Raw genomic sequence first — 26,711 nt, 5'->3', positions numbered from 1 at the left:
CTTCAGAGGCCAATGGGACGACTCCAAAATAAGCTTTGGGAGGGGCAAAGCAAGCTGGTAGCTCTAAACCAGTTGGAAGTTCCCCAAACTCTAGGCCGTGCTAGAAAGTTGATGTTCTGTTCCTAGTCTAGGAAAGTAGCTGTGTAAGTTTTGAAGCACGCCAGATATTTTTAAAAGTATAGTACGAACTCCTGTTCTCCAAGAACAGGCAGATAGTTCAGCCACATAATTAAAGTTTCCTTCACAAAAAAATGGGGGGGGTGGAATTGTGAGCAGACACTGGCAGTAATCCAAAATTCTAATTTCTGACTATGATTTAATTTCAATTTTAAATAAATCGGTTTTTAATTTAAAAAGAGTGAGCTTCATAACATTAGCAATGATTGCAACATTAAGCGCAGTGCTCACAATCTAGCAATATAAAACATTATTTATATCTGAATCGTAAACAGCCTTTTGAAATGGATTATGGTTTTTCTCCCTATTCTAATACAACCTGGAGGGTACTAAAAAGTGTTCTGTGAAATTAACATTCTGCTGACTTTCGCCTATAAATGAGAAGCGAGCTATTAACATTTGTGTATTTTCATTATGTAAATTGTGTTAACACATGCCCACAAATTGCCACCAGCGATACAATAATTTTCTCTCAGTGATCATAATGTGTCCAAGTGAGTCATTTTGATTATGACATGCTAATTACATATTGCCTCCCCTTCTCCCACCCCACCCCCCTTTTCAGATTCAGAAAAACCAGGGATCTTTAATGGTAAGCTTTATGAGTTCGGCAAAAAATTCACTTTTCTTTTTCCTGATGGCTGCTTCCTTTGCATGCTTGAATGCCTTGTTTTAAACTTAGCAAATTGCATTTTGCGGAAAATGCAAACCTTTAACTGCCTGTATTAGATTAGGTACCATTAGAAATAATAGGACATCCTGAGCCGCGATGTTTTTATAAGAGTTTGCTGCTGTTGATTAATCTTGCTATATTTTATTGCATTAATGATTTTCTCCTTTCCACTCCACTGTAAAGATATTGCATATCGCCTAATACTTCTCTCTCCTTCTCCCCCGCCCCACCCTCTTCTTTCCATCACAGCCTCTCCAGTTACTCCAGTGCATTGTTGATGAGGTGAGTCGCCGTCTTATGTGCTTTCACTCCTAAAGTCATTCCTAATGGACTGGAAAGCTTATATTTTGTTTCCTAATGAAGCACAATGGCCCGGCGTCCTCCACTGTGAGACAAGTTGCCTTGTGCAGCTCGGAGCTGCTGAGCGCTGGATGGCCTTGTCCTGCCTGCTGCCGTCTTCTGACTCTTCCTCTCGAACCCCCCTTGGGGAAAGGAGATCATTTCCAGGGAAGTCCGCTCCTCCTCCTGGGTGGCGGCGGGGACCCGAAAGCCCTTGTGTTAATTGATCCACCTCTCCACCTTGCCAGATGTGGTAATGTAATGCAAAGAAATGGAAGCTGTCATTTTACCTCTTCAATGAGGCAGGCATTAGCACAGCTTTAGCTGCGCAAAAGGAGCCCTGTTAAAAGGGGTCAGAGTTGAATTGTAAACAAGAGTGGGTTTGAATGCCGCCTCTCATTTTAGTTTGCCAAAGGGAGAAAACCGAAACAGCGGGAAGCCCGTCGTTGGTACCCCTGTTATCCAGCGCTCCAGACTCTTTGGGTTTGTTTACCCAGATCCAGGGCTTTTCTGTGAGGAGCTGGAGCTCTGGTGCTTGTATGGAGCTCCCTGACCACAAGGGCTGCTCTGTGCATCTCAGCGGAGGGAGCTTCTCTATGCAGCCATGCCTTGGCCTGGCATAGCCCAGCTCCTTTCTTTGGATGTAGCAGAGCATCCTGGGCATGCACAAGAGCATTATGTCCATAGTGGACCATGTGCAGGGCTCTGGATCAGGTCGAAATTGTATCCCTCTTCCCCATCCTTATGTAGACCAATGTTAACGGAACTTCCATTGATCTAGATTCCTGGATGTCCACGTTTCTGCCTGTTGGACCATTCAGCTTAGCTGTGCTATACCTCGTGCCGTTGTGTCCAAATGCTTCTGCCATTTAATACGTATGCACACCAGGTTTCACCTTCCCCCATCCCATCCACCTTCCCCCATCCCGTCCACCCTGCTTTAACTAGGTTATTTCTCAAAAGAGCAGGAAGGCTGTGTTCTATGCCAGCCCTGCATCGTTCTCCCCACCGCCACCCCCAGGCCCAGGCCTCTTTTTGCAACTTGAGTTTCCCTGGGCTGTGTGTGTGCACCCATAAACACCAACCACATCAGCAGTCTCAATCTGCTGACTGCCCTCCTTTTCTTTTTGGAGGACTAAGAGTCAGTCTCAGGGTTGTTTGCACGACAAGATGACTGGTTTCCCTCATTCATAGCAAAGTACAGGATACTTCTTTATACTCTGGTGGCGGTACTTGCTCTCTGATGGGTCTCCTTGAAATGCAGCTGCAAAAGCACTGGCTTGCCCCACTGCAGCTGGAGTTCATGCCCCAAGAAGCCGGACAGAGCTGGCTGCCTTGGGAGTCGGCCCACAATTGCCGCTGATTCCTGAGTCTTCTCTGTGTATCAGGCAACCGGCCCTCATCTGGACACCCGGTATTGAAGCAGGTTGAGGCTGGAATTGGTGCAATCGAACCAAAAGTCGGGATATAGTGAGGCAGAGGTAGTTACTTACTGGAGAGTGCACCAGGCAAGAGCAAATAACATGTCAGTCCTTCAGGCATGCTGGATATGTTTGTTTGCATGTGACACTGTACATCTGCTGATTACTTGATGCTTGATTGCTGTACATTTGATGACTTGCCACTGCATGTGTGAACGGGATGCATTGTGAGAAGCCATGCGATGGATAGGTGGCATGTGAGTGCTGACTGGGGTTTTGTCTCGGGTGGCCCAGTCGCACACACAAGCCGCCGCCGCCACTTGATGTTTGCAGTCTGTACGCTTCCCAGGCCTTGATGGATGAGCAAACTGGCTTCCGATGACAAGTGTGGCACCCAGAGTGACAGAAGGCTCTGTCCCTAGCACTTGATGTGTGTGCTGTAGAGTTATAAGCACATGTATGAACCAGTGCCATGCCACAGAGATGTCACGTGGGGCATAGCCATGAAGACACCTGGACCCGTGATCTTGTGCACTCTGGGCGTCCTCTCTTCCAAAATGTCTGAAAGGCCTTCTTGTCCCAGACTGCTGGCACAAAGGGTCCTTGCAGAGACAATCATACTTCAGAACAAGCTACGTCCTAGAAGGCAAAGGCAACTCATAGGGCCAAGTTTGTCAGGGGAAAATTGTGTGCAGTGTGTGAATGGCTGCATGGGTGTCCCATTTCCCTTTAGGGTGCTGATTTTTTATAAAGTGCCTACAGTCACGAGGTGCTCTGCAAAATATGTGCACATTAGCTTCCAGTACATCTATCCAGAAACAAATGGCCATTCATGCATTATGTTTCACATGCATTTCCCCGCTCTTGTTTTTAATCTTAGCAGATCCCCTGCTCTTGTTTTTAAGCTTTTGTCCCCAGCCATGAGGACTATAAACTTGTTGGTTTTTTTAAGGCGAGAGCAGTTGGAAGGAGTGCCACCTGTTCCTGAGCTCCATTCTGTGCAGCGTGATGCCGTGAGAGCCATGCTGGCTTCTAGGCTCCCTGCTTTACCACTGAAGATGACTTCCATTTCCCCTCCGGGCCCGGTGGGTGCCCTCCCGTTTCCCCTCATCCGCCAGCTTGATAGCAGCCCTGCGTGCGTGTTCCCTCCTCACCAGCTCCAATCTCTTCTTGCTCCCCTCCCTGGGCTCTTTTCAAGATGCAGCCCTGTTGGGGGAGAATAATAGTCCCCACTTATGGTGCTAATGTGTGTGCCTCTTTCTAAATAAGGACCTCATGAGAGAAGGGCTGTTTGCTCTCCTCTATGGCGCAGCTGCTGTTGTTTTCGGTGCCTTCGTGATAACGCGCGAGTTAGCTATTAGGAGTGTTTAGTGTTCTAAGACTGATGAGCTCGGGCCAAATGCTCCCCTCTGTGGCAACTTCATGAGAGCCAAGCAGGGCTGTCAGCTCACAGGGTGGGGAGGAGGGAGGCGCTCCCCTCCCCAGTAGCCTGCAGCTGTTCTTGCAAGGCAAGTTTCTTCCCGCGCCTACTGATGGCGGCGGGCATTTCTCCACCGAATGCCGCAAAGATCTCAGCAACCCAAAGTTCCGAACATTGGGATGTCAGCCTGGTCTGCCGGCCGGAAACCAGCTGTCTGCCAGGCCTGTCTTCGGGGAGTGGTATTGGTGGCCCTTTATCAGGCCAGTTGGGTCGCTGGGCCATGCCGGTGTCCACTTCCAGAACCTTTCCAGAACCTCCCGGTAGGATCCCAAAAGGGAGGGCTCTGAAGGAGGCCGGCCAAAGCGTTTTGCAGCTGGGCGTGCGCCAGTTCTTTGCAGCTGGGCGTGCGCCAGTTCTGGAAGCAGCTCCGGCCCAATGATCCGGGTGGCTGGAAATCCCCATGAGCACCTCAGGAGCCGTTGCTGGGAAGGAAAAGCTCCCATGTGCCAATGTGATCACCACGTCAGTGGGCTATTCGTAGGTCATCCCAACCCACCCACGTCCAGAAATGGCGGCGTTGAGTCATGGCTTTACGGGCCTGGAAGGAACTCGGCACCCTGCCCTGCTGCCCTTCATCTAAACACGACTCCTTGCGGTCTCCCTGTATGCCCTCAAGAGGATTCTGCTCACTTGCCGCGTAGAGAGTGGAACAGAGACTCCGCAAACTGTTTGGATCTGGGCTCAGTCTGGATCTCTGTGGCACAAAGGACCCTCAGCAGCACCCATTCCACCTTTCCCCAGAGAACCTTTTGACCACCCCACACCCTGCTCGGAACCAGCCGGGCTCAGCTGTGCTGTCCGGTGCTACTTTGGGCTTCTGGGTCTGGCCCCACATGGAGGCAAGAGAGGTTTCTTGGTAGACTTTGACTGGATGTAAAAAGGCGCTTCGCATGCGGCTCTGAAGCTTTCCCAGCAGGCTGTTCAGGTTGTTTTGCAAGTGCTAAAACGGGCAGCTCTGACATGTGATCCCTTTGTCTGCAACGTATCTAGAAGAGGAGCAACCCACCCACGAAACAGAGTCCTTCTCAAGATCACAGTTAGCATTCTGGATACGTTAGACTGAAATAGCTGTCACCCTGGCTTGCTACTCTCGTGAGTTTAAAATGCCATATTGGCTTGTTAGGGCTCATTTCCAAAAATCGCATTAGCTTCAGACAATAGAGGGGGGGGAGGAGGAAGGGTGAAAATGCGGAGCCTGGTGTACATTCTCCTCTCTCGGATGTTAAATGTGTGTGTGTACAGGAGAGAGTCAAGTGTCAGAATGTCTCTATCCATCATTGCTCCCATCCTGCCTCCAACGTTCTCTGCGGTTCTCTTCACTGGCGCCAGAAATGGTGACCTTACCCGTGTGCCTGATTCAAAGGCTAGATGGGAACAAGGTAGCACTACAGGTAGGAATCGCTGAATAATTACCTTTAGACCAACTTGAGAAACAAACCTTCCCAAGAGGCCGAACTCATTTAATGGTTCCTAAAAACTCAATCTTGCGGGTGTCAACGGTCATGCTTGATTATTTGCAGCTGTGTTTTATGAAAAAGCAATAAGACTGCAGGGGCGTCTACGGAGGGGTGAAAGGGAACAATAAATGGGCTCCACTTTTTTCAAGGGAAGTCCCTCTGGTGGGGCTGGGCCCCGGAGCGGCTTCCTGCTTCTTTGCTTTCCCTCTTTGAAACTGCAAGAGAGCCAGCCAGCCACATTTCCATGCCGTTCTGCAGCAAGAACTGCACCCTGAATTCTCTGCTTACAGAGAAGGCTGCGTCAGTCGCTCTACCTGGATGAGGCCAGTGGTTTTCAAGCCCTGTTCCGAGGAGCCCTGGAGTTCTTTGGATGCTGGTCTGAGGTTCCCCCGTGAGAAGGTCAGGCAAGCAGAGAAGTTTCCCTGGAAGATAGTCTGTCTTGTCCGGTGCAGCCACAGGAAGTGTTAGGTGGGTGTTGCATCTCAGGGTATTCTTATTATTTATTACATTTCTATACCGCCCAAAACTTGCACCTCTGTCCACACTACGCCTGCTCAACGTAGGCCCTTCCAGCTGTTTTTGGACTACAACTCCCATAATCCCCAGGCACGGTGACCAATAGCCATGGATTATGGGAATTGTAGGCCAACCTCTGCAGGAGGGCCGAAGTGGAGCAGCCCTGGTCCACACAGAGACATGATGGGGGCTCCACACAAACAGATCCTGCACAATGGAGCATGCTCCCAGAATCCTCTGCAGTACACAGGCAGTGGCGGCTTGTCCTACTGGGCCTGGGGGGCACCAGAAGAGGCCACCAGAGAGGTGTCTCCTCTCCCACCCCGCCTGAGAGCTGTGCTGCCTGCAGGCTGGCCCTTGGTCAGGTAGAGTTGTGCTGTCTGGCCCTTTCCTTTAAATCCTATGTCTTCTCCAGACTTTTCATGATGGTTATATTATTTATTGGAGGCCGGGGAGGGGCGGGCGGCAAGCAAGGCTTAGAGAGAGCCGGAGGGGCCTTATTTGTGTGCTGCTTTTCTGCATATATCGCCCTCCGAAAGCAGCAATATTGAATATATCCATAGCAATAAGTTGCCATGTTAATATGCCCACTGCACAAATCATCTCGACACTTCAAGATAATTAAGCATAGATCACTTGTTGATCAGCCGCAGCGGATCCGTCACTGACCAGCTTGTGATGGTGTGATCCGCGGCAGACCTCTTGGGTCCGGCACAGCTGCTGTGGTATTTCGAAGGATCCTGGGACACCCCACCCACCCCCAAAGCTCTTTCTGCCCTGGGCCGCTTGTGTCAACTTTGGGCCAGTGGGTGGCGGCTGCACCTCCAGGGCTGTCACTCCCACAAATTAAATATCAGGGAGAGAGTTCAGAGTTCAGCCATTTTCTGCTGCGCTGCTTTCCTTGTTCTGCTCGAGCACCTTGCTGACGAGTGCTAATCGCAAAATGCCACACCAGCCTCTGCTTGGAGTTCCCCCACATATTACACATTCTGGAGTTGTCCTTTCATTCCAGGATTGCGCATAATTAATAATTAAACCGCTTCCGTTGTAATGGGTTGACCTTCCTGAACTGTTCATTATTCACAAGGCAAAGGCATCACTCAAAACATTTTCCCTCTCCTCCACCCCCGCCTGCAGTTGCCCTCCTGTGTTGAGCCATGGGGCTGGGCTTCCCTTCCCACACTTGGGGTGGTCCAAAAGGAAGCAAATGGATTCTTCATGGAGAGCTGTAGGTCATTGTGCAAACCAAGGGGGCGGTCTTGGGGGGGGGTTCATTTAAAAAAAAAATCAGCACAAATCTGTCCCACCCTTTTGCCAAGGAGTGTGAGCTGAGAAGTTCAGAGGTTGCTTCTGCCCCAAATTCATGGTCAAGCCAGCTTTTCCCTCAGGCATGGTTCCTGGGAAGCTGAAGGTGGAGTGAGACAAAAATGGTCTTCCGCCAGCAAGAGCTGCTCTCCAAGACACTCTGGCCAGGAAGCCCGTCTGACTCAAATCTGGCCTGGCCCACTGGTGTGCAAGGCTCCCTTGGGCGGTGTGGGTGAACTTCCCTCCAGTTCCCGCCTTGGCCACAGTTGGGAGGTGGCAGCACATAGGTTGGCCCTGGGCTTCTTTGACAGCCCCAGTCCAAGACCCACTCTGGACCCGAGTCCCGACAGCCCCCCTTGGAGTGAGGATGTCAGCAGCTTGCCTTCCAGGATTCCCATTATCAAAAACACAGAGAGAGAGGGTGCAGACTGCCCGCAAATGGAAGACTGACCTCCGGCAAGGGTGGAGTGACCCCCACCTGCTCAGCGGCGCTGCTCCAAGGGGAAAGCCAAATCATGACCAGAGAAGGTCATAGACGTGGGCAGGAAATTCTGCCCGAATAACCCTGTCCCTAGGATGAAAGTGGGAAATGCCTTCTTTTTCTATGGGGAGGCCTTTCTGTGAGTGGCTTTGAAGGCTCTTGGGGCTGTCAAGCAGGATAGCTTTTTTTTTTTTTTAAACAAACCGATATGTGCTTTGGACCCAGGACCTCGGCCATCTCAGTCCCAAGCAGCGTTGTTGTTGAGGAAGTGGTCTCTCTGTAGGGTCCTCTCCTCAGAAGCCGCCTCCGCTTCCTCTTGACGTGGCCGGTCTGCAAAGAGAGGAACACTTGCCGTACCCTCAACTTCTTGCCCAGCGCCTGGTTCCAACGGCTCCTTCCGAGTGGCAGAATCCGCCAGTGGTGTGTCAAAGGCAACCCTCGGAACACTCTTGCCTTTTCCCCTTCAGTTGCTTTTGATTTAATTGTATTTTGCTGCAATTTCCGATTGTTTGAATTGGAAACAAAGCCTTAATAAGAGTTCTAGTTAATTTTCTGTCTTGTAATTACCACTCTCATTTTTCTGATAATTGGCCGTCACAATTATATGTATATTTACTAATCATGTCAGCAGCTCCGCGGTCGCATCTCCCTGCCGCCGCCATTGGTAATGACATGCGCGGGCCCAGGAGTGGGTGTGTTGCTGAGGTGCTTTTTATCATCCTCTTCCTCCTCCTCCTCTTCTTCTTCTCCTCTCCTCCTTTTTCCAGAATTTCCTTTCCTTCCCCCCACCGCATCCAAGCTATTTCCCTCACAACCCTCCATAATGAACCCCACACATGCATTTGACACAGTTGTGTGCAAGAGAAATTGTCTGGCTCCCACCAAATGCTACACGCTCCGAGTTTCTTGCCTGCAGCACTGGAAGGTTGTATGTGATGATATATGACTCTTGCAAATGGCCAAAGCACTCCAAAGCACGGCGAGATTAAAATAAGTCATTCCTTTGTTAATTTAAATAGGTGCATGCATCATACTTTGCAAAGCACTCGGGGATGGGGTGGGGGGAGGGGGGACAGGAGGGGGGGAGGAAACGGTGGTAAAAGCTGCCGAAAGGTATTTTTAATAGCAAATGAGAATAGATGAGAGCCGAGTCATTTGCAGCTGACTCCTGTTTTTATGTGGCTCTCTTGTTCCAAGTGTAGGTCTAATGAGATGACGGTTAAAGTACTCCACAGTGCGATTTCATTACATCCTGAACTGCTACCCTATAAACACTGGCAAGTCTCTCTGTCATTCTTGCGGGGGGGGGGGGCGCCATGACGAAACCACCTCCATTCCTAAATCCCTCTTTTGCAGATGAAATATTCCTCTTTTAAATAATAGGCCCCTCTCTCGCATTTCTTGCTGTGTCAGTAGCCTTTGTTTTTTGACGGAGGTGTGTGTTAATTGAGCTCAACTCACAATTTTCTATATCCCCCCCCCCCTTAAAATTCTCTCCTTCCCATCACGGCTCTTTCACTTAAATCTAACAAGATTTGGAATTGCTAAGTGTAAATAAATAGCAACTATGATGTAGGAAGCAAAGGTCAACACAAGAATAATTTCCTGGCTCTTTGTTAATTACCAGACCATTTGGGTGTTACTTAAATAATCATTAATTTCTCATTTACACTTTCCCTACCTTCTTTCCTGCCCCGTGGCTATCATTGTCCCTTTTTTACCTCCCCTCGGTCTTTTTTCCACATGTTTTTACCCATTGTCTCACACTCATTACTTCTAAAGGCAGGATTTGTAACACATTCCCAAACCTTCATCCATTTCCATCTCTTCCCCACACACCCCAGTTGTGTTTTGTTTTGTTTTGTTTAATTCAATGGCATCGCTGGCTTGTCTTCCATCTGGAAGCAACGATACAATTAACGAATTGGACTCGCACTTTCTGATCCTTATTTTTTCTCTTTCTCCCCTTCCTCTCCTCCTCCCTGCTCCCACCCGTCGCCTGCCCAATCCAAACCCAATTGCAGGAATCGCCTGTCCTTCCGGTTGGGGAGTTCTCCGAGCCGTTTGTACACTTCATCACTCAATGGTAAGCTTCGTTTGCAAATGTGCCGTGCCCTCAATGTAAATGATACATGCCATTAACTCCACAGTACCACAGGACCTTCTGGCTTCCTCTGCATCCTTCCAGAGACGCCGGGGACTCGGGAGGCCTTGGGCAGCTGGGCCAGCAAAGCTGAGCAAACTGTTTAAATTATGTAAACGTTATTTACACAAAGGGTCATAAAAGTACTTCAGAGGGGGAATGTTTGCCCCCACCCCGGTTTTAATAAACGGTTGGGGACCTGGGTGTACTCTCAAGGAGCTGCCTCTTTGTGGCGTGTGTGTGTGTTTGTGTTTAAATCACTTGGAGGAGGAGGACAGAGAATCGTGTTTGGAACTCCATTATCTAGGCATTCTCCTCTTACTTAGGAAAACAGACTCCACTTTTACAATAGCTTAAACAGCGCACTTGGCTAATTCGTTGGCTTTTCATTTAGAAGTGGTTTTATGGGTGATTCTGTGGGGGGAGTGTTTGGTGGGGGGTGTCTGTTAAACCACACCATGGGGCATTTTTTGTTTCTTCCAAACAAACTGCCTTCTTCAGCGAAAGGCCGCTTAAATTAACAAGGGGAAAGACTTTTAAAGGATCTACTTTTTAAAATGGAATCTCTTGGGCACCAGAAGGTTAAGGACCTCAGTACAACCTATTATAATGAATGAAGAACCGAACATTTTTTTAAATGCCTCATTTATATAGAAGCTAATAAGCAGGCCCTTAAGTGATAAAATTAGGGAGATTGAACCTGGTCCAAAATGTGGGAGATTTAGAAAGAACGGTCCTCCTTTTCCCGATTTCTCAGTGAGTGTACTTCAGAAGAGCCATCCCCCTCACCCCCCACAAAACACAGAAGAGGATCCACACGTGCTAATCAAATTCTGATGATATTGTAATGACTCAATCAAAAGTTGGTCCTTAGAAAATGCCCTTTGATGCCCTTGTCCTAAATTAATTCCATCTTTCTTTGGAAGTAAAAACTTGATGGATGTCAATAGAATTGACTTCCAGGGTGGGGCCCAGGATTGGTGCCTCAGAGGAAGAAGCATTTAGAGGAACTTAGACAAATGTGGGAGAATCTTCCCCAGAGTGTCCCAAAGGGCGGTATTCTGACAAAAGAATTAGCAGTGTGACTCTCCAGTTAATTGAAATAATAAATACATGGGCAATGTTTATTTGGAGACCTATCCAGTTTCGGGTAGATGAGGCTTTTGTGCTGGAGCCATAATTGTTGACAGTCTCTCGTGCTCTTGAAGACTGGGGCGAAGGGGGCCGTACCTTTCTGCCTCCACCCAGAGATTAATCGGAGAGCTGATGGTTTTTATATTTTTTTAATTGAGGCAGGAGGAGGGCTAACCTCTATAGAAATGTCCACAGATGTCAGGCTGACGCATAAATGATGGCAGATAATAGTCTTGTTCTCCCACGAGACCCGGCTACTTTGGAATGTCAGATTAGAGGGTTGCCAAGGAGGCTCTGAATGGCTCGGAAGAATGCAGCCCTCCACTGGGCCGCTGCGCACAGTGATTCCTTACAAGGGGAGCGATCCGCCGGGTGCTGCTGCGGTTTCCCAGTCCTCCTTTAATGACGTTGTGGGGCGTGTGCAGGTAGCCCATGCAGGCTTCAAGGGGGCTGCAGAGTGGGGGCTGCAGAGCAGTGGCGCCTGTTGTGGGTAGGGGTGGCCTGGTTGCCCCATAGATCATTGAAGGGGTAGCGTTTTCAGCAGGCTCGTGCTTTGCGGCCGATAGGCTCTCCGTTCCACTGCATCCCTCTGTCACTTGTATTTTCCCTTTGCCTCACCCAGATGGCACCTTGGTGTCATGTGACAGTCAGGAGTGGGTGCTCCCCATTAGAATCTTACCTCTGCCCCCAAATTAACCCCATGGCCTCGGCCACAGTGTTACCAGCCTTAGTTTCCCAACTGCAACAAGTGATGGGGTCCAGTTCTTCCCTCCACTAGTGCCCCTTCACCAACTGCTGATGCTCCAACAGAAGAGGAAGGGAAGGCTGGGTGACCCCTCCCCTCCCCTCCCTGCCCAATGTCTGACCTGCTTTTGCTTGCCAGAGCAGCAAAAGGTTCTTGGTAGCAGTGAATGGATGGGCTGCGGGAAGAGAGGGAGGCTGGCTTCCGTTCTTTCCCAGCGGGGATTTGACCCCAAGCCAAACATCTGGGGTCATCATACTTGCCTGGTATTCAGGCAAACATGACCACCCAGATTTATAATCTGAGATGTGCTCGACTCCCTCAGTGGTTTAGAGGCATCCTTCAAACCTTCTGCACAAGATCTTTTTGTTAGTCTTTTTTCCTGAGTTTGTGGTCAGCCATAATCAGATTTAAAATCCACTGTGGTCTAAGCGGATGAAGTAAGTGGCCAGTTCTTTTAATACAGAATTTCTTCATTCTTGTTTTGGTGCACAGTATGAGGAAGCAACCGAAGGAACGGCCGGCTCCAGAAGAGTTAATGGTAGGTAAATCGACCGTGTCCTGATTGAGAGACAAATGACAAAAGTTTGGCTAATTTATTGCACTGGCAAGTTCGCTGGTGGTTTCATTCTCCATAAGTTTACAAACGTTAAATCTGAATTTTGCTTCCAGCTCTGACAGCTAGCAGACGTTGGCAGCCCGTGCATACGCTTAACTCCTCCTTTCATTGTTGAAAGCAGCTCTGTTTTGATCATGATTGCAGACGTGGGTGCGGGCACTATGTGGCAACCTGAAGGGACGTTCTAGAGCAGATGGTGGTACCACTCCGCAGCGGGGAGGGAAGGGGAGTCAGACTCCCCTGGCATGCTCCAGCCCTGTTGACTCCGTTCCTCTCCCTTGTTCCTCCTCTGTGTACAGCTCCTGTTTGTGAGATGTTTGACCGTGTCTCCCCATTTAGATGCGGGTCGTTTCTGTTGACGGTGGAAAGGGCACTTAGACACTGGCTTAAATGCCTTAGTGAGATGGGACTTCCTTTTCCTCTGCACCCGGCCATTCCGTCTTTGGTAGTGATGGTTGAAGCCACCTTAATTTGCTTCTCGCTCGCTCTCTTTCTTTTTCTTTCTTTTTTTTTATTAACTTTTGATGCTTGGAAGGTTCCTGCACTTAGTCACATCTGAGAGAACTTGGAACAGGTTCTAGAGACGGCGATGCATTTACCTTATGCGTTGTTATTATTCTATGGCTGGGTAGCTTGACTATTAAACCAACAGAATGGGGTTTCATAAAAGCTGTATCTCTTTGTAAATGCATGTGTTCTGTGATGCAATAGGCCTGCCACTTATAAATAAAACATCCGCAGATCGCACTTCCAACCTTCGGTATATATGTGCGCCGTTCGGAAGCTATAACACCACTCCAGGGTGTAAAGTCATAAAGATGGAGGCCAAAGGGTGAGTGCCTATAGGAACAGCAATGTAGCATTATATATCTTTCCAACTACCTGCCCTGAAGTGCCAGGTTCTCTCCAGAAGACAGTATCCTTCTCTTCCCCCTTGAATAATTGAGAAAGAGGAAAAGAGACTGCTTCAAAAAAAACCTTGGGTTTTTTCAAGGTTTCTTTTCACATGGCTTTCCCCTCACTGGAAATGGGCTTTTGATGCAACTTCTCGCCCAAGCAAGACTGGCCGTTCTGTGCTGGACAGAGCCTGTGGCGGTTGGTGCCCTGCTTGATTCGGCAGGCGCAAGCCAAAATGGGAAGGGAAGCTGTTTCTACAAATGGCCTTTGTGCATGCTCCATTCGTGCCTGCGGCGCTTATACAGATGCTCCTTGTGGATCGTGTCCGAGGCTTCTGTTTTGCTTTGTTGGGTTTTTCCGGGCTTGGCACTGCATCCTTGTTTTTGCAAGGATGGAACTGAGCTTGTTTGGGATGGTCATCTCTGTTGCCGAGGAGGAGGAGGCAGGACCGTCCCTAGCGTGATACAGGGCTGGGGGCGAATCAGGTGTGTGGGGCCTCCTTAACATTTCCTGTGATTACAAAAGTATACTGACTGATGCCATACTGTGTAAATAGCGTGAGTGAATGAGTAAGATTCTTGGACATGTCCAGCCAGCTTGGACATAGAGTGCATTTGTAAGCGGGGGTGGAGTTAAAAGCACAACACATGCCCCTTGCTTCACAGTTGCCACTCAGACATTCTGGATTGCAAACCCACTTGAGCAGAGTGCATGTACAAATAAAATAAAGTTTATTCCCGCTGTCTTCCGTTAGTCCTACTTCTACTAGTTGTGAAGTCCTCTGTGGATTACTCTTTCTGGCCGCTTCACTGCAGTAGGGAGAATCAGTGGATGGACCAATCCATTTCAGTCTTCAGCGCCCTCCCCCTCTGCCCTGCATCTGTGTTCGATATCAAGGCCCTGTGCCAAGTCATTCCAGGCCATCTAACGGATGGGGCCCAAGGCGTGGGGCGCTTTTACCCTTTTTTATGAAGGCAAAGGGCAGATTCCTCTGCCTAGGGGTGGTGGCATGATGGCTGGGGCTCTGTTCCAGAAGTTTTTGTCTTTTTCTGCCATGGAACAAGCCACTTACAGGCCCTTTTTTTGATATTTTTAGAAAAGAATATTAAAAATAAACCATTTGTCCAATCCCGTTCAGTATCCAGAAATCTCATTTTCAGTCTTTCAGTCCTGTACCTTCCATTGCTGGCTCTGAGAAGGGGGAGGAAGGCAGGGGCTCTCAGCACAGACCAGGGCTGCAGGACGGGGGGGGGAGGGCAGAGAGTGTGCACAGCGCTCTGGTGGGCAGCCAGCACTGGCCACTCTGCCTCCTGGCTGGAGAGCTCCAGGAACATCGTGGGGCTTGGGTTTTGCCAAACTGAAATGGCCCAAGTGCCCCCAGGATCAGATCTGTAGCCCCAGCAGAAACTGCCTTGCTGGATCACACACAGGTCCACCCCATCCAGCAATGACCAGATCTCTGGAAACCCAGCAGCAGGGCACTGAGGGAGAGGACCTTCTTCCCCTGGTGTTGATTCCCAGCCTCTGGTCTTCGAGGTCTGTTGAGCTGTCAAGGCAAACGGCCATGGATTTCTTGAAGCAAGGCCAGCTCCAGGTTTCAGGAGACGCTCAGCAAATTGCTCTCCCTGGGCCACCCCTCCCAAAGGCCCCTGGTGGGACTTAATTTGGCGGGTGGGATGAGAGAGAAGAGGAGTCTGGAGCCACTCTCTGGGCCAGGAAAGCTCTTCCTTCCCCACTATGCATGGGCTGTGGGCACAGAGATGGACTCGAGGAAGTCCTGGGCAGCTGCCCAGTGAAGCCGGCTCCAGATGTGCCAGCCCTTTTTGGAAAGCTTGTGGCCATCAGCACACCTTGTGGCAGTGGATCCGGGTTTATCGGGAGGAGAGAGGGATGGCACGCACGGAGAAGGAAGCTCAAACTCTCTGACTTTTTGTAAAGCTCCAGGCAAGAAGAATCCGGCTGTCTAGGTCATTTGTAAGTCATCTCTAGCAGTGGCGAGGGAGGGGGGGTGATAAAAATAGATGCTTCTAGCTCTCTGGATATTAGCCATGGCGGATATTGGTATCGTACAGGCAATTTAGTATAATTAAAGGGTGGCAGCAGAATGAAGATAGCTGAGCTCCAATCTTTTCCCACTCTGCTAATGATTGCAAAATTATTAAATGCATTTTTAAAAGCCAGGTTTTAAAAGCGCTTAAAGCATCCATTTCCGCCAACCACAGCCCTGATGCAGGCTTCCATCCACATCTGTGGCATGAGTTTCACTAGGAGTAGGCCTGGGAAGTTCTCCTGCACAAGCGCCACTGAAATGCAGAGTGCAGCAGCAGAAAGATGGTTTGCTGAAAATCATCTTCGATACAGCAGTGTGTCCTCTGGCCTTGCTGTTTTCTCCCTTTCTTTGTGTGCATTGGCACCATGTGGATTGGAAAGCACTTTTTACTTTGAAAATGTAAATGTGAGATCCATCTGCACAGAAAGCAGAGGAACCGAAGAAGCAGCTGCAAGGCCATCCACCTTAGGCCAAGTGCCTGGAGACATCTAATTAGCCACAAGGCCTGTCTCGTGGCTGCAGAACTGGTCCAGACTTGGACATGCAAGAGCGTCTTCCACAGATTTGCTATGTTAGCATCTTGCCCTTCCTCAGACGAGCCAAGAGCCAAGACGGCGATCCCATTTTATCCGCAAGAGGAGAGGAGAAAGTACCAGATACAGGAACAAAAGGGGAAGAGAGAAGGTAATTTATTGCCTGGGGCATTCTGAGTACTGTTACCTCTTCATCAGGGAGACTCCAGCTCTTTCAAGGAGAGACCGGAACCCACCTCTTCCACACCATTTCAGAAGATAATTTGTCATCTTTTCTGCATCTTGTGCTCTCCTTCCCTTTTTGTTCCTGTTTTATCCTTGCAACAGCCCAGCACAGTAGAGGCAGTGACCAGCCCAAGGGCCAAATTGGACGTGCCTATCAGACATTCAAGGGAGAGAGAAAAGGCTGCGCGCTCTCTCTCTCTCTCTCCCTCCCTGTCACGCACCTTGTGTGTGTTTCCACAGTACACCAAAGTGTCAGGATACCTGGTTAACCCTGCAAGGTTCTCAGACTTGTGTCCCCAGATGCTGTTGGAATTTGTGCCTGGGAATGATGGGAGTGTAGTCCGACAATATCTGGGGTCCCAGGTTTGAGCACCTCCGGGTTAAAACCTAATCTTTGGGGGGTGCTTAAAAGCAGCCAGGGGCACAGTTTGGATCATGACCACAGCAGGGAGGTTCCCAGCATGCCACACCCTGCCCTGATCCAAATCGCCCTCCCCCATTGCTGCTTTAAGCACGTGGTGTCAGAGACGCATCTCCAGCCTTCCATTGAGCATGTCCCTGAGTGGGCACTCCAACCCACCTCTCCTTATTCCAAATCAGGCACTCTGTCCTTTTCACCACACTGCCTACTTCTACTGGTTGAGTCACTTTAAAAGATCCATCTTTTCACAGGTTCTACATGTCCAAATAGAAGCAGATGTGTACTGAATTCATCAAAAGCCCCTTCTCTGCTCTGATAACTGAAACTTGTCTGCAGAACACTAAAGTTAGCTGAAAAACGGAACAAGGCAGAAGAGTTGTTTCCCCTAATGTGTCTGCCTAGCTTCTCCACCTCAACCAGGGTTTGGCTTGGTGAGAGGCCCACGTCTGTCTGTGGAGAGAGGAAGTTGTGGCTCTCTTGGTGTGGCCAAATGCCGTATCGGATCCTCACGGGCCAGGAGGGGATGCGTTTGCGCACTCCGATCTGGACATGGCTGGTCTCTGCCTCAGTGGCACAGCTTCCTCCAGGCTTTCCATTCCTAAGCTCTATTTAATGGAATCAATGCATAGTAAGCAACCGGGTCAGAGCCAAGCCGCCTCCCCCTGTTTGAGATCAATCGCCGGCTAATACTTTATCTAGGTCACTTTATTATCTTGTGGCGATGCTTCTCCCGCCCGCCGCCTCCTTTTGTAAGACACACTTCAGCTGTGGGGAAAGTGTGCGATCGCATACATATTAAAAACATATACCCATTCTATCTGTATGTAAATGCGCGAGGCACAGCTGGATCTTGCCAAGGAGTTTGATTTACTAATGGTTATTATCTGTTCTCGCTGTTCAGTAGCAGGGAGAGTTCCAGCAAGCAGGCTAACGTGGAAATGGTCTCCCAGTCGGGCTTATGAGCCTTGCTGAACAAGATGATGGCCCTCTTTCTGGGAGGCTGGCCTCCTGGCCCTCTTCCAGAGATGCCTCCCCAGGAGACGGCTGGGGCTTTGGGGCCTCTCCTGCACTCTGGCTCTCCCCTGTTCACATCAACAAGCCCTGCCTGCTTCAGGCCCCACCTCCGAGGAGAAGTCCCAGTCAGGGGCAGCTTCTCCAGCTGGAAGCTCCTTGTCTCTCCACACTCCTGCCAAACAGTTCAGCAGGGAAGGGGCAGGCAGAAGGCAACACCCTGCCTGTTAGGTGAGACCTTGGAGAACCACCCTCCAGCAGGCAGGAGCGGCTGGGATTCCACCATCCTCTGTGGTGCTAGAAACCAGGGTCAGCTAAGCAAGGAGGAGCAGTGGGTGTGCAAGACATCTGCCATGCCCAGTTTTCAGGAGGGTTGACTTGGGGTGCAAAGTTTCCATTTCCAGGGTTGGAGGTAAAATAATGATCCCTGGCAGGAGAAAATGCCCCCCTCTGCTCCGCTTCCATGCATATTTCTTCACACCTCTTTGCAGCCCTCTTTGCAGCTACTGCTACATGCTTCCCCTTTTGCTCTTTTATCCTTGAAAGGGCGTCTTCATGACCTGATCCCAGCAATTTGGGGGTTGCATTGTGCTCTTGACACGACTTCAACACCAAACCACCAATCAGGGGTGTCATTGGAGGGTGGCCCATGGGGCACAGGCCCCCAGTGAATGGCTCATGCCCCAAATCCCATCAGCCCCATTCCTCCACCTCCTCCAGAAAGGAAGCGCAGCTGGCCTCGCCAGGGCTGTCATTAGAGCCCCTTGCCAGTGCAGGGCCTGGAGCAAATCAGCCAGCGTGGGACCCCCTTCCAGTTAATTCTTATGGCGGTTAAAAGAGCAGGGCCCAGGGCGGTCGCCCTGCTGGCCCTGCCCTAAGGACAGCCCTGGGCCTTGCTTCGCTCTCTACTGCTTCCACTTTCAAAGGTGCTGGACTATAATACTAGAAACATGTGGAACTATTCTTGCGGGGTACAGTTGAGTTTAATGATCAAAAGGGGGCTTCGGACCTGGGTCCGGCTCTTTGAAGTCCCTAGCAGTGCTCCAACAGCTCGTCGGGGCCAAGAGGGTCCTCTCATTGCTTTCACTCTGAACTGGGTGCAGGGAGAGGAAGTGTGTCTCCACTGCCCGGCCGGCTTCCTGTCCCTCCCTGTTGTGCTGGTGTCTGCATTGGCCAGCAGCCCCACCCCCCCCACCCCCCGCCCGTGAATGCTGCCATAATAGAACAACGATCCCTGAGCAGAGCAGAATTGCCCTCTCTGGTGCCCAGCTGTTTAGCTTTCAAACTATATCTACTTTCTGACTACTCGGAAAACATTTACAAATTGTGGATCTGCTAAGAATGCAGACTAATTGAACATACCCCAAGTGCAGCCTTTGATTAGGTTCGTTTACTGTGCAGAGCAGCTATTTCCAGCCAGTTGCTTATTCATTTTTAATTTTTTTCCCCACTGTCCTCTTTAATATGTTTATATTGTGGGATCCTGTGCTAGCCAAATGCGGTTATCTTCCCTTCAAATCGCCTTGCCATGTTGTGGCCCACCAGAGAGAGGAAATGAGGTTCTCCCCTGCCGTCCATTAAAAGTTTGCACTTGCATCAAGTCTGCGGCTGCGAATGCGAGTGACTCGGCTGAGGAGATTTGCAGTGCTGGCAAGTGGCGCTTCCAGACTCCTAGGCGCTGTTGTATAATTACAGGACAGAGGAAACGCTAATGAAGCCCAGCTCCCTTTCTGGATCACGAGAACCAGCTTGTCAAGGCCTGGCTGTGGCAGCAGGCTCAGCTCCTCAGCCCCCTTGCCCGCTCTGGGTCTGGCCGCTCTAATGCAGAAGTGGGATGTGGGGCGAGGGAGCGGCTTTATCTCTTGCCAAACTTGAACATGTCTCCACATGCCTAACTGCAGAGACTGGGTTCTTTCCTCAACAGTCTTACAGCCCCACAGATTTCCCAGAGGAATCTTTTTGGGGTGTGTTGTGTTCTCTGTGCTGCTGGCCATCGGTTGTTTGACCACAGCGTCAAACTAAACAGCTCCCGCTAAATCCCACCTTTTAAATATGCACTTGATTAATTGCCATGTGGATTCATGATCTGGGCTTTGTTTTCCCCTCAGGGCAATTTGTACCTATCCTGGTAGAAATGTGTGTTATCAGTTTGAAATTCAGTAGCATCTGGAAAATAGGGAAAGCGGCGGGAGACACTTGCTGTTACCCAATTTTGGGTTTGTCCACAAGATTGGATTCATGTGACTGAAAACTGACCATTCTGCACAGCCGGCTCATGGGTTGGGCATCATGACAGAATTTTCATCAAAGCCGTTGTCTGGTTGCTCTGTCAAGCAGCCAGACTGATTTTCAACACATGATAAGGTTAGGAACAGAGGAAGCTGCTTTATACCAAGCCAGTCCATTGGTCCATCTAGCTCAGGCCTGCTCAACTTCGGCCGTCCTGCGGATGTTGACCTACAACTGCCATAATCCCGGTCTGTTGGCCACTGTGGCTGGGTCTTATGGGAGTTGTGGTCCAAAAACAGCTGGGGAGCCAAAGTTGAGCAGGCCTGGTCTACACTGACTGGCAGCAGCTCTCCAAGGTTGCAGGCAGGAGTCTCTCCCAGCCCTATGTGGAGATGCCACCAGAGAGTAGGGTTGCCATATTCTGGCTTTCCAAATCTGGGTGCCTAATTTGCATATTATGTAAATTGGCTTGAAAATACTTTTGCATATCCAAATTAGTAGCTGCAATTTCCAGTTGATTTGTATTTGCTCTGGATATCTACCAACAATAGCTGGGGAAGATATCTTTGCCTGACCAATTTCCTTGACATAGTAACAGCAGCAATAGACCAACAACAAAAAAGCACAGCTTTTTAATTAAGGCTGCAATTCTGTACACACTTATTTGAGAGATCTGATTGGAACCAACGGTGCTTGCTTCTAAGTAGGCATGTATTGAACATAAAGCCAAGCAAGTCCTTAAACTGTACAATGCACAGCCTGGTACGTAGGCAGGTAGTTATTCCCATCAAAAGCAAGCTATCCTCTCAACTGCCTGAAAGAGATCCCCTGCTGATCACAAACAAAGCAACGTTCCTCAGGGGATTACTGTACTTGTGAAAGTGAAACCTTCCTAGCGAGCCTCCTGTGCTCTTCCTCTCTTAATCCAGGTCCGGCACTTGAGCAGAATAGTGACTACACCTTTTGTTCCATAACTCCACTTCTGCAAGGGCTAGAGCTTAGTTTAGCTTGCTTAGAAAAGAAAAGAAAAGAAAAGAAAAGAAAGAAAGCTGAAATCCTGGCGAATCTGGGTGGGCTAAGCAATCTGGGTGAGATGCTTAAAATCCGGATGAAACCTGGAATTTGGCGAGGCATGGCAACTCTACCAGGGAATGAACCTGGGGCCTTCTGCATGCCAAGTATGCAGGTGCTCTTCCCAGAGCAGCCCCATCCCCTAAGGATCTTTCAGTGCTCTCTCATGTAGTCTCCCATTCAGATGCAAAACAGGGCAGACTCTGCTTAGCAAAGGAGACCATCCATGCTCACTACCACAAGACCAGCTCTCTTCCCCACTTTTTCCACATACCTCGCTAGGGACCAAAAACTGATCCAGCGGTGAGAGGGCACAATCCGGCCGCCACACTGCCAAGTGTCCTCTTGCTGTGTGCACACAACTCCTTGCATGGTTGTGTGAACTGGTTGGAAATCACGCAGAGTTGCAGCAGCCAGAAAAGTCAACCCATACTTGTGAATCTAGGGCACAGTCCATGGGGAACTCCTCCCACACAAGCCCCACCAAGATGAAGAGCGTTTGGCGTGCAAGGCACTTAATGACTTGTCTGCACAGATAAAAATAGATTCACAAGTGGAACGGGGTAAACTGGCAAGTAGGAACTGCAGACAGGGAAGGCCGGCATTTCCCCTCCATGTACAAAAACCCCATTGTGATACTGTAGGTCTTCGTTTCTGGTTTGTCAACACACTGCATTTACTCAAATGCAAGACCAGGAGGCTATTTACACAACCACTCGAAAGCGGGCCAAGCGAGCCCAGCCTGCGTTTGAGCAGGCGGGAGGACCGCTGGGAGCCGTGCAGCTCCCGATGGTTAGCCCACTTAAGTCCCCCACCCCCCAAATGAGGTTAGTGGAGCAAGCGCTCCACTCACCCCGTTTTGGCAATCATGCGTCGCCACAGCACAGCTCCGTGCCACAATGACTCCTGAAGAGACACACACACACACACACCCTGGCCTCAGGGGTCTCCTCAGAATGCCCCATGCACTTGCAGAGGGGCATTCTGGGACTTCTGGGGGTCGGCCTGCCCCCGATCCCTGTTGCCCCTACCAGGTCTATGATGGATCCATTAGGTGGATGCTCATCTCTAGGGAGAGTGGGTCCAGCCTGCTCTCCACACCGGCCGTTCGTGTGGAGAGCCTCTCTGTTTCCCCCAAGTGCTTTAATGTTAGAAATCAGGGTCGTCTTAGATTCAGAGTCCTCTTCCGTTTGGGTCAATATGGTGAATATTAAAGAGAGGCTTGGCCCAGGTCTGTTCAGTGTATGCCCTGTCTTTAAACCCTTACTGAGTCCTCGTGCTTGGGAGGGTCACATTATGGGGTCAAGTCCACAGTTCCAACATTCACAGGATGGACTCAAGTGTGGAAATGCACAGTTTTTTTATTCTGTAGGGAAATTCCTGGGTATACTGAATTTTATTTTATTTTTTAAAAAGTAATAATAATAATAACAGAGCACTTTCCAATCTGTAGAACTGACAAACTGTTGGGTAAATGTAGGACATATTTCTACTTAAGAGAGCCTATGCCGAATGGTTCCTAATTGGATTTTCATGGTGATTGACAGCATTTCACTGCGACAGTAACTTTCTTTGGCTAGACCGCCACAGTGCTCTTGTTCGGATCTCCCCCCCCACCGGGCGCTTTCCCCCATCAAAGCTCTTTTTTATCCCCTGAATTCCCAGTGGCACAACCGCAATTGTGAAAGAGCCTTTTAGCACCTTTGTTGTCTCCATCCCTGGTGGTGATTGGACCCAGCTGGCTGTAGATAAGAGAATGCTCCTCTCACAAAGCGGCTCCATCTCCTGCCTCCCCGTTTTCAATAATTTTAAGAGCCCCCGAAACCTGTTGAGGATTCGTAGTAGCTTTAGATGTGGAATGAGTGTTAAGTATTAGTTATCGGGAGATTAGGGCCCCAGGGACCGCGGGAGATAAACAACCACAATTAAGGCGAAATCTGCCATAGTAAACAAAATTTAGCGGAAACAGATGCCCTGTACCATTTGGGGGGATTGATTTGAGGGTGACGAGGAATCGATTTTTGTCTCATTTACACTTTGCAAACCCCATCGTGATAAACTGGGAGGATGAATATTTCATACATTCCTGATTTTAGTTAATTTTTTTCCTGCCTAGCACCTCACAGTGGGCCTGCACTCTTCTAGCAGTGACCAGGCCGAGGTTGATCCTGCCTTCACACGGAGCAGCTAATTGGCTATGAAAGGCCCCTGGGTTTAAATGGGCTTGGCAGACATTTAGATTTGGTTTCTATCAACCTCTGCGTTTGCAGCCTGCTCCACTTCCTGGTTTTTAAATTAAACATTTTTTTACGCTGCGACTTCATCTCGCCAAGACCCCCAATTTCAACGCCCACTGAAGGCGAGATGGTCAGCCCCAGGAAGTTCTGTTTTATTAAAGTGCTGGGAGCTGCTGATAGAGAGAAATGTCTTATAAAAACCTGCTTTGGGGGCAGAATTTGAAAGGCTGAAGCAGCTGCTCCCTTTGGTGCAAATCACAAGTTGCCCATGATATAATCTGGTAGCCAGCCATCCCTGCCAGGACTGCTGTTGGCATGTATTTCGCACTGGGGCCAGATGGATGGGGTGGGGTGGGGAGGAGAGAACCATAGTCCTCCATAGAGCACTTTGAAAATGATCCATTCCCTGCCTCCTGGACTTGTTACTCACACTAGACCAAGATGGCCAGTGGGTGAGTCGTGAGAATGGCTTCTTGGCTTGGGTGCCAGAGCAGAAAGAGACTGGGAACGGATGAGCTTGTGTGAGGAGGAGAAAAAGGTAGCTGTGTGTTATCAGATACCTCCCTTTCCTCAGGTGTTTCAACCCCAACCTGGAAGTATAAATGGTGCTGATCACGGGAGAGATGGCTAGGCATATCCATCCAACCGATTATTGATTACATTTATCTCCCGCTCTACCCCCAAGGAGCCCATAATGGTGAACATGGTTTATCCCCACAACAACCTTGTGAGGTGGGTTAGGCTGAGAGAGAAATGTGGCTGGCCCAGAGTCACCCATTGAGTTTCGTGGCTGAATGGGGATTTGAACTTGGGTTTCCCCAGTCCTAGTCCAGCACTCTGACCAGTACACCCCACTGGCTCTTTTGGGTGGTGGGAGAAGTCATCTCTTCCCCTCCTCCATCTTTCAGCAAACAAAGGCAAGCCCCCCAACTCCAGTGGGGAAGAGGCATTCAGTGTAGAGACACGGGAACATAGGAGACGGCCTTAGGCCGAGTCCAGCCCTTGGTCTGTTGAGCTTGGTACTGTCGACATTGACTGGCAATGAGTCTCCAAGGTTTCAGGCAGGAGTCGTCGCTGCCAGGGATTTGAACTGGGGCTCTTCTGCATACAAAGCAGGCACTCTGCTGCTGAGCAGAGGCGCCCTCCTTCGGCCCGGACACAGATCCCCACCCCACAGCCAGCACAGGCTCTGCGATGCCTCCGCTGCACCTGGCGTAGGGCGGCTCACCCAGCCGTTGGGAAGCTCCTGGAGCGGGGGCAGGCTGCCTGCTACGGCTCCCCGACTATCAGCTGTTCAGCAGGTGGGCAAGGCTTCCGGAGGCCCCTCTGCCATCCTCCCTGACGTTCTCCAGCACAGGCCGGCAGGCTGCCTGCAGGCAGCAGATAAAAGAGAGGTCGAGTGGCCACCACTGATTGCCCACCTGAGCACTGTGCACACCCCTGCCCTGCCCTGAGGAGCCTGTGCCTTCCTCCTCCCCAGAGCCAGCAATGGAAGGTATGGGGTTTCCATTTTGTGGTTCTCCCCCCCCCATATGTTTATGGAATGGCTTGCCCTAGGGCTTTGATATCAGGGACAGATGAAGGGCAGGGTGGTGGGGCTCTGTATATATAATTTAAAGTGGATTTGGACAATCTGTTGGTTTTTAATAATTTTTTGAATTTAAAATAACTCAATGAAGTCCTATAACTGGCTTGTTTTATGGCGGAAAATGACAAACACTTCTGAAACTGAAGCCCCTCTTTGGACCATCATTCTACCCCCAAGTGGAAGAATCTGCCCTTTGCCTTCATAAAATAGGGTAAAGCACACACACACGCACACACACACTTCTTTTTTCTTTTTCTTTTTTTGCTCCACCCTTTAAATCTCCTGGAATGGCTTGGCACAGGGCTTTGGTGTAGGGCAGGGTGGGAGAGTTCTGTGTATTTAATTTGAAGTGGATTGGATAATCCGTTGATTTTTAATCAATATTTTGCCTATAGCAGTAAAGCTGCCAGGAAAAGTTATCTCTATCCATAGAGACTTCTCCTAGTGAAAGTGGTGCTAACTATTAACATCTGAATAAACAAGCAATATATACATTTAATAAATGAACTGTGCTCAAGTTGGTTTGCAGTCCAGAAGGTCTGAGTGAGGACTGTGAAGCAAGGGGCATGTATTGTGGTTTTAACTTTTCCCCTTGCAAATGCACTTTATATACAAGCCGGCTTGTGACCCAGCTGTGTTTTTGAACTGTGGAGCAAGGGACACAGTTCCTGCCACCTGTGCCAGTGGGAAGCCGTGGGGCTAGGGGTCGGGGGAGCATGGGGGAGAGGATGCTTATTTTGCAAGGGGGGGCCCGGTAACCCACTAGGTCCCGGCTCCAAAATTACCTAGCTGCGCCTCTGCCGCTGAGCTGCGGCCCCATCCAGATTCTCCACCCTAGCCTCTTCAAATCTCCTGACCCACATGATACATGGTTCCCGGATGGACACATTACAGGGCCCCCAAAGTTTTAGACACAACCCGATCTGCAGACTTTTACTCTCTTCTCCCTCCCAGCATACACCAATTGTCTAGATTCGGGAGCCACTATACAAGATCTTGACACACCGTAGAAAATTTTTCTTTGAAATTGTAAGTCTCATGGACTCTTTCACAAACCACCTTGGATTCGTGGCCAAGGAAAAGGCAGCTTCCAATGCTGTATCCGCTGCACTCTAAACGAGGCTGCCTTCCCCCACTCCCATCCTCAACCACCGCATACGATCTCTGAAATGCTCCCGTCTCATGCTGCCCCAGGGACAATATCATTAGTAAGATGCTCTAGATAGCCGCAGCCCCACACCCCACCCCACCCGCTGCAACTCGCCTGGGCTAATAATCTGCCTCTGCCACGTGGGGAGCTGTGTTTGACTTCTCCAGAAGTAACCTTAAATTGTAATCTTGTAAGGATTCCAGCATTGTATCCCTCACTCCTTCTCCTAATGAGGTTATGACCAAATGCTCATTATAATTGCTTTAGACTCCTTTTAATTTTCAAGCTTATTAATCATAAGAAGAGTTATTTAAAATTGCATAAATTAATCTTAGATTAAAAGCCCATCAAAGCCTCGAAACAATTAAGAATAAGTAGGATTTCCCTGGGGCAGCAAGTTTTATTTTAATAGTGTAGCCAGGTGGATATCAGAACATTTGAAGAGCGGGGATGATTAATGTTTGCAACGATTTTGAGGGAGAGTTTTTAAAATGGCAGCTCTCGAAGCCTCATCTTGAGCAAGCTGTAGGATTCAAGCCCATTGTCTCTCCTGCGCGTTAATGAACATTTTAATTACAGTCTGTGGTAGGGCAGGGAACCGTGCAAGAGGCCAAATTCAACACTTGAAAATGGTGCCAGTTTCATCTTAACTTTTTTATTGCTAAGAGCATTCTTAATCATCTGGGAATGTGCAGACATCCAGCCTGCTGAAGAGATTTGTGTGACTCAAAAGCTTGTGTTACTTTTTTTTTAGCACTAGTGGTTGCAGATAAATGGCCTTGTCTCGCATGCTCTGTGTCTTTACCACTTGG

At 49.5% G+C, this 26,711-nt stretch overlaps 1 protein-coding gene across 10 annotated transcripts in view; it reads left to right on the top strand.

Moving 5' to 3' along the window:
- Positions 1–26,711, top strand: part of MAP2K5 (mitogen-activated protein kinase kinase 5) — a 126,902-nt gene that overhangs the window by 90,062 nt on the left and 10,129 nt on the right. For 8 of the 10 annotated variants that reach the window (XM_053271739.1, XM_053271737.1, XM_053271735.1 and 5 more), the window contains 4 exons: positions 743–769; positions 1,100–1,132; positions 9,874–9,935; positions 12,364–12,409. In XM_053271739.1, the coding sequence (XP_053127714.1) occupies positions 743–769; positions 1,100–1,132; positions 9,874–9,935; positions 12,364–12,409 (168 nt within the window). The remainder of the gene's footprint in view (positions 1–742; positions 770–1,099; positions 1,133–9,873; positions 9,936–12,363; positions 12,410–26,711) is intronic. The other 2 variants (XM_053271736.1, XM_053271741.1) reach the window with 1 other exon arrangement.

The sequence above is a fragment of the Hemicordylus capensis genome, chromosome 10, assembly GCF_027244095.1.
Source record: "Hemicordylus capensis ecotype Gifberg chromosome 10, rHemCap1.1.pri, whole genome shotgun sequence".
Classification (NCBI taxonomy): Eukaryota; Metazoa; Chordata; class Lepidosauria; order Squamata; family Cordylidae; genus Hemicordylus; species Hemicordylus capensis.
This window is presented reverse-complemented; position numbering and strand designations above follow the sequence as displayed.